The sequence below is a fragment of the Oryzias latipes genome, chromosome 12 (assembly GCF_053564925.1).
Source record: "Oryzias latipes strain Hd-rR chromosome 12, Olatipes_Hd-rR_3.1".
In the NCBI taxonomy this organism is placed as follows: Eukaryota; Metazoa; Chordata; class Actinopteri; order Beloniformes; family Adrianichthyidae; genus Oryzias; species Oryzias latipes.
The window spans coordinates 19,306,547-19,320,537 of record NC_136248.1 but is presented as its reverse complement, the minus strand read 5'-3'; the positions used below and the strand labels follow the sequence as shown (position 1 = coordinate 19,320,537).

The 13,991-nt window shown below is 41.9% G+C and overlaps 1 protein-coding gene across 4 annotated transcripts in view; it reads left to right on the top strand.

Annotated features, from left to right (window-relative positions):
• The window catches only part of sgsm1b (small G protein signaling modulator 1b), a 41,503-nt gene that overhangs the window by 1,194 nt on the left and 26,318 nt on the right, over nt 1–13,991 (top strand). For 2 of the 4 annotated variants that reach the window (XM_078956263.1, XM_078956264.1), the window contains exons 3-24: nt 1,400–1,475; nt 2,416–2,578; nt 4,067–4,219; nt 4,373–4,440; nt 4,526–4,668; nt 4,745–4,876; nt 5,003–5,127; nt 5,206–5,273; nt 5,364–5,527; nt 5,623–5,752; nt 6,102–6,228; nt 6,332–6,396; nt 6,483–6,628; nt 7,537–7,665; nt 7,754–7,927; nt 8,043–8,111; nt 10,858–11,952; nt 12,033–12,157; nt 12,223–12,305; nt 12,387–12,562; nt 12,625–12,721; nt 12,842–13,009. In XM_078956263.1, the coding sequence (XP_078812389.1) occupies nt 1,400–1,475; nt 2,416–2,578; nt 4,067–4,219; nt 4,373–4,440; nt 4,526–4,668; nt 4,745–4,876; nt 5,003–5,127; nt 5,206–5,273; nt 5,364–5,527; nt 5,623–5,752; nt 6,102–6,228; nt 6,332–6,396; nt 6,483–6,628; nt 7,537–7,665; nt 7,754–7,927; nt 8,043–8,111; nt 10,858–11,952; nt 12,033–12,157; nt 12,223–12,305; nt 12,387–12,562; nt 12,625–12,721; nt 12,842–13,009 (3,676 nt within the window). The remainder of the gene's footprint in view (nt 1–1,399; nt 1,476–2,415; nt 2,579–4,066; nt 4,220–4,372; nt 4,441–4,525; nt 4,669–4,744; nt 4,877–5,002; nt 5,128–5,205; nt 5,274–5,363; nt 5,528–5,622; nt 5,753–6,101; nt 6,229–6,331; nt 6,397–6,482; nt 6,629–7,536; nt 7,666–7,753; nt 7,928–8,042; nt 8,112–10,857; nt 11,953–12,032; nt 12,158–12,222; nt 12,306–12,386; nt 12,563–12,624; nt 12,722–12,841; nt 13,010–13,991) is intronic. The other 2 variants (XM_004074916.5, XM_078956265.1) reach the window with 2 other exon arrangements.

Below are 13,991 nucleotides of genomic sequence, written 5' to 3'. Positions count from 1 at the left end.
GATTTGTCAAGTTGACATAAAAAGCTTTTTAAAAAAAGAGGTTATTAACACTTAAGATAAGAATGAATATGTTTACTTACAGTATTAGGATCTATGAGGTTTTTTTAAAGGTCACTGTTTGAAGACACACTGATATAAAAAGAACGGGTTTTTGGTGTTTTTAACATGTGGCATTTTTCTGTCGACGGAGGACATATAGAAAGGAAATTGAGCATAAAATTTCTTTTTCTGAGCGTTTCTTGATTCAAATTGTTGTGAATCAGTTAGAAAAAGCTTGTAGCAGGGACGTGGAAGCAGCAAGTCACAAGCTTCCTACTTTGCTCAATTCGGATGCATCCCCTTTGTCCACCAGATTCACATACGTCTTTGGTTTCCTTGTCAGAGTCAGTATCTGGTTTAAAACCGTATGACTGGACAGCTTCAGTATTGCTCGCCATTTTTGATTTACTGGTAACTTTAAGTTGAGTTGTGAGGGGCTGTTAGGAGAGAGAGCATAGAAACAAATGAATGACGGGAAGTGAGGCCGTGCTTACTCGGCGCCAACTCTCCTGCCCACAACTAAGAAGGAGATTTCCATGAACTCCTGCCGCTCTGCAGAAACTATGTTCTAGAAAATGACACAGGTTTTTTAATTTAGCCAAAAATGGCACAGTCATAATTAAAATACCCCCGGGAACGCTTTTAAATTAGATCAAAAGATGATTGAATTTGAAAAAGAAGTTAAACTGTGTAAGTTCTTTCTTTAAATGACACATTTCTTTAAATAACTCGCAAAATACTTTTTATTTATCAACTGAGACTGAGAACAGGACCAGGTTTTACTTTTACATACACCTTTTATTAATCAGTAATTATAAATTATGAGTGAATAACCATGAAGACATGTTTTCTGGAGTTTGGGAAGAGCTCTCTCAGATTTGAAACTCTTAATATTTTTTCCGTTGTTGTTTATTTAGAATATTTTTTAATATGAAAAAATGTATACATTTTTTCAGGTTAAAAGACACTGTTTGCTAAGCTGTTTATGTTTTCGTAAAGCTTACACAAAATTCTGGAATTATTTCCTTTAGAATTATCAATTTAATGGTTGCAAATTTCCATTTGATGTGCACAAGAAATGTTTATATGAATATAGCTGCTAGACCCAACGTCATACTTTTTTTCCCTTATGTTTACACATTTACAGATGGTTTCAATAAAACTACTGTTGTGACTTTATTACTTATTCCCCATATAATGTCTTTAACCTTTTCCTGCCCAGGCTGTTGTACCTGACATCTCACCTCCTTAAACCTTTTCTGACCCGGGTTGTCCTACCTGACATCTCACCTCCATCTCACCTTATCCGACTCTTTCACACTGATTAGCACTAACACCTCACTGTATACTTCTCCTCTAGGTGAAGCAAATCATGGAGGAAGCAGTAACGAGAAAATTTGTGCATGCAGACAGCAGCCACGTTATATCCTTCTGTGGTAAATCCTTTCTCACATCTGTAACATGCTTTTGTTGCACGTTCAATACATAATGTTATGAATAAAGTTTGAATTTAACAAGAAAACAAGATGAAAAATTAGCTGTAAGAGACTAATCAAATAAACTGAAGAGTTTGTCTTTTTAGCACATGAAATAGATAATCCATTTGGACCTAAAAAAATCCAGTGCGGTACAGCAAATAATTGTTAGCTACAGTCAAATGCATTTCCTCTTGTAGTTTCCTTCTTAAAGTGAAATTTGTTCTCTGCCTTTTACCTTAGGTGACCTCAGTGTCTCTGTAGATTAAGGAAGGTGAGTTTGCTGGCCAGTCAGTCAAAAGGATACCACAGCCCTTAGAGAAGGAACTGTGCTGAAAAATAAAATTAACAACTTTATAAAGATGGTCAGCAGACAGGAGCACAAAATTTAGACTCAACTTTAAGAAACCTGGATTTTGTCCCTTTCGTCTCTACTTGAGGCCAGGATTACCTCTAATAGAGGACTTTAGTCCCCCTAACAACAGTCTCAATGTTGTTCACCTTGCGGCATATCCCTTCAGTGGTTGCCACAGCGTCCACCAAGTCGCACAGGTGGTTTGGAAGAGATATTTTACGCTGAATGCCCTTCCTGACCCAATCCTGTATTTTATCCAGGCAGGGGACCGGCACAGGGGGACCACCACTGGTGTTTTAATGTTAGATATTGAACTGAGGCTTATGGGACTCCTCAATCTCTCATCTAACCAACATTAGGCGATGTTGACTTTAGTCTACTTTGGTTTTTGCCACTTTAACATCTGTTTTACCTGTCTTTTAATTATAAATACCAAAAATCATCAAGTTATATTTTTGTCGGGTTCTATTTACAATGAGCTTAATAGAAACTGAAATGATGCAAACAAACAACAGACTAAATGATGTTGTTTTTGTGTGTTTGTAGCTGTGGTAGAGGCATGTGTGCTCCATGGACTCAAACGTCGAATTGCAGGCCTGCTGTGCACAAATAAGGTTGCTGCACTCTTTATGAAGGTGTCAAAGAGCTTTTCTCCTGCCGAGGAACTCTGCCGCAAAGTTCAGGAGCTGGAGCAGCTCATCGAAAATAGGTGAAATGTAACCTGCTGTTTAAGGAGAGGTTGAATTAGCTCTTAAATGTCCTTGTCTTGTAGTTTTACAGTTATATGTTGGTCTAAAGTAAACTCAAGTTGATCTGAATGCTGGTATTAATTACATATTAGCACCCACTGAAGGCAGATTTTGTTTTGTGGTCTGTTTCAGTGAAACAGATGTGAAAGCTGATAAAACCAAAAAGCTGTTAGGTCTTAACCTTTTGAGATGACCTTCCTAGAATTAACACATTATACTAGTTAACATAATTATACTAATTCCATTATACTAATTCCCCACCCGCTCTGTTTGGGTCTTCTACCAAAGGCTTGGGAGCTTGAAGGTGTTGCGCAGCATGTTAGATGTTGCTGGGACTGCACTCTTCTGGACAGAGATCTTGGATGTTGTTACTGGAATCTGCTTGAGCCATTTTCTCACCTCTTTGTATTTCTTGATCTTCTCAAGATCATTGACAATGTTGCTTCATTTGGGATATCCACATATATCACTACAGCCTTCTTGTCCAGCACTGTTATGTCCGATCTGTTAGCCATTACCATTTTGTCAGTCTGTATCTGAAGTCCCACATAATCTTAGTTTAATCATTCTCAACTACCTTCGGATGTGTTTCCCATCTTGGGCTTCGAACTTCGAGCCTAGATGATTCTGCACACTATATGCTAGCCACTTGTTTATGCCTTTCATGTATGCAATGTCCTGAATTGTCTCAGGGGGTTCTTTGTATACAGCCTATACCTGGAGTAAATCCTGGCCTCACTTAATCTTTTACTAAAATACTTTTTCTGTGCTGCCATGATTAGTGCCTCTGTGCTATCTTTCAATCCAGCTTTGTCTATGATTTTTCAATATCAGCCACATGTAATGCATGGACTTTTTCCTTTTGTGATAGTTCTTACTGTTTCCTCTATTCCTTCTTTGGCCATGTGCTTACGCTCATGGCTGTTGGATGTTTTATCCTAGATAGTGGCTCTCACACTCACTAGTTTTCGGCCTCCTTTCTTGCAACAGTGTCAGGATGCTGGATTTGTTAAAGGGGCCCTCCATCCAGGAGCTGTCATGTCTTAACATATGTGGTCTATATCTCTTCCTTTGGCCACTTTATTATTCCTGTAGGGTATCTGACCAGTGGCAGTGCAAAGCTGCTTGTCACCCTAGTCTTGTTCATCGAGCTAGCTTCTTAGGACTTGCCTTACTTGTTGGAGGTGTTTGGCTGTTGCAGCTTTCCTTGTTGCCTGTTCCAGGTTGACATTTGCCTGTGGTATTCCAAGTACTGGTTACTGTCCTCAATGTCTGTTTGAGGGGAGTTTATTCACTGGTATCTTGAAATCTTTCAAACTACTTTCTTGAAAATAAAGAAAATGTCATGCTGCTGTGGTTTCTTTATTATAGTTTGCGGAAGTGTACAAAAATATTATTCGCCAATTTCAAAGACGTTGCACTTTGACATTTACCTTTGTTCTCTATAGCAAACAGAACAACTCCTCTCTCAATAATGACCGCAGTCGGCAGTCGAGGTTGCCCTACCTCCCTCCCCAAGCTCTTAAAAATCTGTGGATTAGAACAGCTCTGATGGAAAAACTCCTGGACAAAATTGTCCTGTATTTGGTGGAAAACAGCAGGTATTGCTAACACCTAATTTTTACATTCATACATTTTTGATTTGGTAAATTGAATGTTGAGTTTGATGTACACATTGTGTTTATAGCTACTTTGTAGGTTAAAAATGTATAATAAAATGTATGAGTAAATTTTAATGTTTTTTTTTGCTTCAGTGCATTCTATGATAAAGAAGCCATGTTGATGGACCCTGTTGATGGACCAATCCTTGCATCTCTTTTGGGTAACGTTATAGTGTTTTTTTTTTTTTAGTTTATGCAATTGCTGTTTCAGAACTCCCCTCTAAATGTGCAAACCTTCTCCTACAGTTGGCCCCTGTGCTTTAGAGTACACCAAAGTTAAGACGTCAGATCATTTCTGGACCGATCCATCAGCAGACGAGCTCGTTCAGCGCCATCGAATCCACAGTGGCCACTGTCGGCAGGAGTCTCCCTCCAGAAGGCCCGCCCTGGCAAGATGACCAAAAAAACCATTCTCAATGGAAAATAAAAATGTAATCACCAATAGTATCTCGCTCTAATGTCCAGATCCAGAAGAGACAGTCCAGTGGCAGCATGGATGATCGTCCTCTCATGTGGGTGAAAGAATATGTTGAGTCACTTCATCAAAACTCAAGAGCTACTCTCCTGTTTGGAAAGAACAACGTCCTGGTGCAACCAGTATGTGTTTTTGTCACAACAACTATATTTACTTACTTTTTCAAGAAATACTTTCTCATACTGATTAATATATAACTGATCCTAATGGCACTGAAGGAAGTGATTCATCAGCTTTTGTGCTTGCAGAGGGATGACATGGAGGCCATTCCAGGCTACCTCTCACTCCACCAGACTGCAGATCTCATGACACTGAAGTGGACCCCCAATCAGCTCATGAATGGCAACGTTGCAGAATTAGATTCTGAAAAGAGGTTGTTATATTTTCCAATGTAAAGTCTTGCTTTTACACAGCAAGGCTAAGTGACCCACATTTGCGCTTAATCCCACAGTGTTTACTGGGATTTTGCAATGACTATTCGTTTGGAAGAGATAGTGTATCTCCACTGTCATCAGCAAAGTAAAGTAATTTTTTTATCATTTTTAAGAATTCAAATATGGATATTATGAGCAAATGTTAATAATTCAACTATTATGATGACTTCTCCAGTAAATAGTGGCGGGACTGTGGTTTTGGTGAGCCAGGATGGGATCCAAAGGCCTCCTTTACATTTCCCCAAAGGAGGTCATCTGCTTCAGTTTCTCACCTGCCTGGAAACTGGCCTGCTACCTCATGGGCAGTTGGACCCGCCGCTGTGGAATCAGAGGGGGAAGGTCAGAAAAATGCACAAGTGTTTATCAGCACTATAAACTTCCCAAAAAAAGCCTCGGTGCGTCAAGTTATTTGAGAACTTTATCTGTGTTCACAGGGAAAGGTTTTTCCCAAACTGCGAAAGAGGAGCCCACATAGCTCATGTGATTCTGTATCGGATAAGGAAGATGATGAAGCAACTGATTATGTGTTTCGGATCCTTTTTCCTGGCAATCAGATAGAACTCAGTGAGTTTTTTTAAGCTCTATTTTATCCTTGTGAGGGGTTTAGATTAGCACATCTGTGTGATAATTAATTAATGTGTGATACTACAGTTGCCATTTTTTTCCTATTTTTTAGTGCCTTTCTCCGTTTATGGTCGTGCTGAGAAAAAAACTTGTTTGCATAGTCGATCAATAGTTTGTCTTCCACATCTTAATCTCACACGATATCCTGAAACTTGGTTTATTTTCCCCTAGATTTTTTGGGGTAATTTACAGAAGTGAAATTTAATATAGAAATGTGTTGGCATTTCATCTGCTTTTGCCTGATTGTGATGATAAAAATAGCAATGACAAAAGCTCCCATGCTGTGCAGTGGCCCTGGAGCTAATGGATCAGAGTGTTAATATGTGGCAGCCAACCCCTAGGAAGTCCTCCTGTTCCTCCTGCTCACAGAATGGCTCTTCTGACGGTTCTCTGCCAAATGGCTGCAATCAGGAGAGGTACATTTTTCAAAAAAAAAAAACAACAACAAAAAACAAGCACAAATCTGTTCAGTTCATTTTGTTTCACTTGACTGAGTTTGACATTTGCCACTTTTGCCAGGGCTCCATTGAAGCTCCTTTGTGACACAATGAAATACCAGATCATTTCTCGTGCGTTCTATGGGTGTAAGTAGAAACATTATAAAGTTGTTTTATGTTTTGTTTTTGCCACTCACACAGTGAAAATCAGAAGACTATTCTTTGCTTTGTAGGGCTGGCGTACTGTCGGCATCTGTCCACAGTCCGAACTCACCTCTCAGCTTTGGTCAACACCACAATGGTTGACCCTGATGTTCCATGTGTTGCTCGAGGAGGGCTGTCTGTGGAGGTCTGGGCCAATTTCCTCAAGGACAGCTCTGTAAGAGTCAGCTGCACCTAAGTCTGATATCCTTCTGTGTTACCGCGCCTTTCAAATGTTAGATGCTGGGGCCTATCCCAGTTTTCCAGTTTATCATAGGGCAATGCAAAAGTCAAATTTGTAATGTCCCAGTCAAGCCCTCTCTGGTTTTAGCCTTATTGCTAGTTTGAAGATTCAAACTAGCAAAAAAACTTGCCTCAGTAAAAGTTTTTTTTTACACCCAACACAACCAGCAGATTAAATAGGTGCTTTAGGATTTGAAGCCTAAAAAGCTCAGATTTACACCTTAAGGCTCATTAAGGTGATACTTTGGAACCACTAATAAAAGAAGACGTTTTCTGGAGAGATGAGGAAGCTGTTTAACCCCAAATTTCCCTTGTTTCTTCTAAATTTTGCATTCAACAGTGGCTCAGTCGGTTGAGCAGGTGGTCCAATGATCGAAGGGTTAGCAGTTCAATCCCTGCTCCCCCCAGTCAACTGTCGTTGTGTCCTTGGGCAAGACACTTCACCCTCCTAACCTCCAGTGGGGCTCCACTATATGTATGAATGTTCCGGTGATGGTCAGAGGGGGGAACTGGCAGCCATGCCTCTGTCAGTCTGCCCCAGGACCACATCAGTAATTTACCATCACCAAGTATAAATTAGGACTGAATGAATAATGAACATGTAGTAAGTGCTTTGAGTGTCTGGAAAAGTGCAGATAAATCGAATCCATTATTGTCATTCAACTAGTTACCCTTGATGTACATGTATCTACCGGTACTTACTTTGTGATTCAAAACCTTAACTGACTTCTGGGAAAATATTTCATGTGTTGGTAACATTTGTTTTTGCCAGTATTTTTTTTTTAACAAAGTTGGTTTTAAATATAGAGATAATCACATAGGTCAATATTTTCTGTATTTTAGACCTACGAAGAAAAGGAAATCCACAGACTAGTGTATTTCGGTGGAGTAGCCCCATCCCTTCGTAAAGAGGTCTGGCCCTTTCTTTTGGGACATTACGAATTCACCATGACAGAGAAACGCAGACTAGAGGTATTTTATCAGTGATCTTCATGTGTCTTAACATATGCCCACATCCCAGGATTGTGTTACAATCTGTCTTTACTCTGGATCTGCTTAGATCGACAAGCAGATGCAGACGCTGTATGAGCAGACCATGAAGGAGTGGCAGGGCTGTGAGGTCATCGTGCGTCAGAGAGAAAGAGAAAAGCACGCTGAGGCGCTTGCTCGATGTTCGTCTGGTACTAGTGTGGAAAGAGGACCCATACAGCGAGACTCCACCATCAGCACAGATGCAAGTCCTACTGACAATTAGTCAAAATAGACAAAGCATGAAAGGGAACTACTTATTATAGGATAAGGAAATGACCACTGACAGATCTTTTTTGTGTCTCTTCATCCCACTCCAGTCATCTCTAAGTAGCAGCTCAGACCCACAGCATGGCAACTCACAGAGTGAATCCAGCTGCAGCGAACAGGTATTTTGTAACTATTGTCAGACGTTTGACCTTTTAGCCCTTTAATAACATATCAGGAGTCAGTGGTGGAATTAGAGCGTCTTTAAAGGGGTGGGGGTAGGGGGCAGAAGACGTTGGAAGGGTGGCAAATGAGAACAGCAGAGCAGAAGGCCATTCCAAATGAAAATATCAAAATTAAAAATTTTAATTTTCTAAATTAATACTAAAATAGCAATTCTTTTAGCTGAAGTGCTCAAAGTGCTCAAAGAAGCTTGTGTTGATGACTTCTTAATCTTTGTCAGTAAAGTAAAATATTGACTCAAAACTGTGGGGGCTGTTTGGTGTCTGGTGGAGGGGGGCACAGCGAAACATCCGTGCTCATCTTTCACTGGTCCGCCCCACAATGCATGTTAGCAGCACACACTGAGCAAATACACACCACACACAGAGGGACCCCGGAGTGGGGGGGCTCTACAGCTTGGCAGCGGTGGGGCCCGCCACACTGGAGACCTCCTGTTTTATCTGCAGCACACACGCTACACCCACACCACCAAACATGGGTGGTGTTGGGGTGGGCGGCTGGTCTTCACCCACCTGGTCCTCTCAGGGCGACCAGGCTTGTGGGTATCCTGTCGGCTGTAGTGGGGCGCTGGGGGGTCGATCGGCCGGAAGGGGTTACTGCATGGTGACGGGGTGGGGGGCAACCAGAAGATTGTGAATGTCTGTGCGAGAGTGCATGGCTGGCTCACCGGGATCATCTGGGGCTCTCACTCCCCATCGCAGAGTGGGGAGGGCATTAGGGAGGTTATGGGAGGACGGGTCGGATAACATGGCGGGTGAGAAGGGTTGTAGAGGGTAGAGTAATGTGTGTGTGTGGGGCTGTGGTTGCACGGTGATTTCTGGGTTGCTTGGGTCAGGTTCTGGGCCCTGGCTTTGTCCTTGGCCCGCGTGTCGGTGTCCGGCACCCGGAGCCCCCAATACCTGCCGCCTGGTATGGCTTAGCGCGCCTGTCCTGTGGCCTGGGGGCCCAGATGCTGGGGGTGCTCCCGGCTTGGGGGTCCCCCCCCCCCCCCCCCCCCCCTCTCCTGGTCTGGCTGGTCAGGCTGGTCAGGCTGGTCAGGCTGGGAAGGATCTGGTTCCCATCATGAACACACGTTTCACTTCGGCAGCATGCATGTATCTCCAACCCCCCCTGCACGTGCACACTGACACACTGCTCCCTGTCTGCTTCATCCCTCCTCCGAACCCAAAGAGTATTGATGGACAGATATCTTCCGCTTATCTTCGTGTCAGAATTTCACCTTTGGATGTAATATTTGTCATCTCAGCAGATCTGGTATAATTGAATAATAACTTATTCAAATCAGCGCTTGTATCCCCCACTTTCTCCACCTCTCTTTCGGTTATTCTCTTCCACCACCCCCCTCAACACACATTCTTCCCCTCTCCCTCCCCACACACACTAAATGTAACAAAGAAAAAAAAAAAAAAGGGGTTTATACAAATTTACACACTACAACTTCTTTTTGTAATAATAAAACCTGTCCAACACAAAAGGCATTCAGCTCTAATCTATTTGCTCAGTTGTTGGACAGAACAAGTTAAAAAGGAGAAAAACAAAACAAAAACAAAAGCAAAAACTGTGGGGGCTGGTGGAGGGGCACAGCTTCTTGCTAGAGGGGGGGCAGTTGCCCCCTCTCCCTTACCCTCCTATAGCTCCGCCCCTGTCAGGAATAGATTAGTAGTTTTATTGCTACCTTCACACCGGGCATGGGATGCGGGTTCAAGATCGCACCAAACGTTGGTTCTTCAACAAACTTTTTAGCACATGGTGTTCACATTGGACAATCAGGGAGGGGTTTCTTCTTTTTTTCTTTTTCCACTGTTTACTAGTTCATCTCTGCCACATTCATTTGGAAGAGGCTTGGTGTGAGATGTTGAAGCAGTGCAAATCGTGCTCCAGGCTTTTTCTTTCCGATATATGAAAGATGTGATGTCATATAAATCCATCCAGGCACAAACTCCAATGATCAATTTTCAAACGGCTGGCACTTCCGTGAATTACAAAGCACGCCATCCATTCGTCACCACCAAATCTGCGCCCTTGAATGAACAAAGTCCAACCTTGTTAAATTTTCAACAAACGCTTTGGACGTATAACCTGAGAACGTTCATGGAAACATATGAAGTGACACGAGAATGTGAGAGTTTTGAACGTGGAAGCCTTAAACGCAGATATTGACACGTTTACATAGACTTTTATCGGAAGTGGTCGTTTGAAGGGGCTTTGTCAGGGGAATTGTTGATTTTATGATTCCATGTAAAGTTTCACTAAAGTTTTCAACTATGTGAATAAAATAAATAATATTTTAGGTTGCAGCAGGTATCTTGACCCTGCATTAGAAGAAACATATATTTCTTTTTATTACAGTGGTCCTGTCATGTAAAACTTAACTAGTTTAGTTGACAATCAAATGTGACTAAACACATATTTTATTTCATGCTTCTTTGCCATTTACAATTTGTATAGTAGGCAAGGGATTCGTCATGACTGAAATATAATAAAAAAATCTATGTCTTTACCCAAAAAACTATTGTAGACTCTAACTGCAGCTAATTTATGTTTGACAATTAACCTGTGACAACACCTACCTATTGAATATATGTAATTTAAAATGTTCTAAATGATTAAACATTTTATTTCAGTGTTATATAAAATCTGAAATGATTTGGGTTTTATTTTAATCTGTCCTCACTTGCATTCTAGGTATTTGAAACGGCTGAAGCTGAACCAAAGGTTGAAGAGGGAGAGAAGCAGCTCAGCATCCCTGTGAAAAGCACAGATGGTCAGCAACTCCCCCTCTGCGATCCTTCTCCCTCCGTTGTGTCAGCCTGTCCTCAAGATACAGAAAACAACCCTCCTGTGACTGAATCCAACACGGAACCAGAACCCGCTCAGAAGAATGCTGATAAATCTGAAGAAAACAGCCAGTTTCCAAAATGTGATCCAGGAGGAAAAGATGGGGAAATTTCAGCCACTGATAATGAAACCGTAATGGGGATAGATACAAAATTAGAAAGTGAGAAGGTTGAAATGGAGAAGTCCACTGAGACTTCTCCATGTGAGGGTAAAGAAACAACCCACAGAGTTTTAAAAGCGGAACACACTAAAGTAAATTTGAAATCTGCTCCAGAGAAGACTAACATTTTGAAGCTTGAAAAAGAGATACATAATGAATATTTCCAAGCACCTCCACTCGGGCAGACCTTGAGCATTCAGGTACACAAGAATAGAGATCTGGAAGGGAAGACATACTGTCCACATGTTGCCAGAGAGGGCGCTAGTTCACAGTACAGAAAAAAGACAGACATTTCAGAAGAAAACGAGACCACAGAAGCAAATATCGAAACCATAAAAACAGCAGAGAATCCGCCTGGTTCAAATTCTCCAGTCAGACAAGTACTGAACGCTCTCCAGTCAGCCTCAAGGGGCAGCCTCACGTTATCCTCCCAATCTCGGCAGTCTCCAGACACGGCTGATTCAGATGACTCTCCTTCCGCTTTGGAGATGGAGGATATTCCTGTGGGAATCACATGTGTGACCTCGCAGGATATGAACACTAGGCCTTTGTTGGGCCTCGCTGCTCCTCCTGTCTCCCTGGCGCAAAGACAGAAAATAGCAGCCGAGGCCCTGGTCCTGGCTCACCACCAGGCCGCTGCTGGTAACACCAGTCCTGAGAGCACCGACCTTGGCCTTTCTGAAGAAGAGCCGGAGATGGATAACGTGCTTGTGGAACCAGAGTCTAATGAGTCAGGAAGTGTCACCAAATATGAGGAACCCTCAGGGCAGCAGACCTACTCTGTAAGAGTTACACAAGCACAGGCACAACAATTAGGTACATTTATGAGAATACTTACTAACTGGAGCCATTGTGTCTGCAGCAACAAATACAGGACATGTACCTGATCAACTTGCATCGCATTGACAAAGATGTTCGACGCTGTGACAGAACATACTGGTACTTCACTCCAGAGAATCTAGAGAAGCTGCGCAACATCATGTGCAGGTAAATAGGCCTCTGTTTAAAACGCGTTTGTTTAAAAAAAAAACTAAAAAAGTCTCTCTTTGCAGCTACGTGTGGCGGCATCTGGAAACTGGTTATGTGCAGGGCATGTGTGACCTGCTGGCTCCCCTTCTGGTCATTCTGGATGACGGTCAGTGAAGCAAAAACGCGTACATAAGTGTTCAAACAGCTTAATTGTTTTTGTCACTTTTTTGGGGTGTGTTCTTTGCAGAGGTGATGGCCTTTAGCTGCTTCACTGAACTGATGAAAAGGATGAACCAGAATTTTCCTCATGGGGGTGCAATGGACTCACATTTTGCCAACATGCGTTCCCTCATACAGGTTTGTTTAAAAGTCTGCTCAGACGCAGCAGTGCAACCACAAAAGCAACAGTCAAAATTACTTTTGGTGAGTGAATGGACTAAATGTAAATGTCAACAGTTGATATACTAACAGCATTGTTATACCAGATCCTTGACTCGGAGCTGTTTGAGCTGATGCAGCAGAATGGAGACTACACCCACTTCTATTTCTGCTATCGCTGGTTTCTTCTTGACTTCAAAAGAGGTGAGTTTGGGAAATGTTGGAGTAGTATGCTTGTAAAATAAAATAAAAAGAATTTATTACCTAATACCGTGATAAAAAAAAACCTGAAAGTTTAAGAAGTTTTTGGTCTGTTCCAAACAGAAATGGTTTATGACGACGTGTTCTCCGCATGGGAAACCATCTGGGCAGCCAGGCACACCTCCTCTGGACACTTTGTGCTCTTCATCGCTCTGGCACTCGTGGAGATGTACAGAGACATCATCTTGGGAAATAACATGGATTTTACAGACATTATCAAATTCTTCAATGGTAAGATAGAAAAGGGATAATACGGATCAAAAAAGTAAGATTATTTCATGCTTTTGTTGTGGGTTCATGTTGTGTTTGTATATAAATAGCTTTAGAAATCTTAAAACTTTTTCACCTTTTAATAATTATGGCCCGCAGCAGTCATAGACTGCAAGGACCATATTGTAACTGGTACGAGGGTCGAACACTCAAAAAGGTCCAAAACGTCAAAAAAACGTGTCAAAACGCCAAAAAATGGGGTCAAAAGTCGCCCAAAGCACACAACGACACGACAATTGTGTAACGCAACAAAAATACACACACACACGCAGAACACCAACGCACAAACGTCAAAATTGTAGTCGCAAAAATGACGACAAAAACCCCAAAAAGCCCCAAAAAGCCCTCAAAAGACGGGTTTAAAGCCAAACAGACATGCCCAGCCTATAGTAAAAGACAGGCCGCATTGAAATACATAGGCCACCTGACTGCAAAAACTTCTATATTGTTTCTGCTTCGTTTCATTATTATTATGGCCCGCAGCAGTCATAGACTGCAAGGACCATATTGTAACTGGTACGAGGGTCGAACACTCAAAAAGGTCCAAAACGTCAAAAAAACGTGTCAAAACGCCAAAAAATGGGGTCAAAAGTCGCCCAAAGCACACAACGACACGACAATTGTGTAACGCAACAAAAATACACACACACACGCAGAACACCAACGCACAAACGTCAAAATTGTAGTCGCAAAAATGACGACAAAAACCCAAAAAAGCCCCAAAAAGCCCTCAAAAGACGGGTTTAAAGCCAAACAGACATGCCCAGCCTATAGTAAAAGACAGGCCGCATTGAAATACATAGGCCACCTGACTGCAAAAACTTCTATATTGTTTCTGCTTCGTTTCATTATTATGGCCCGCAGCAGTCATAGACTGCAAGGACCATATTGTAACTGCTACAAGGGTCGAACACTCAAAAAGGTCCAAAACGTCAAAAAAACG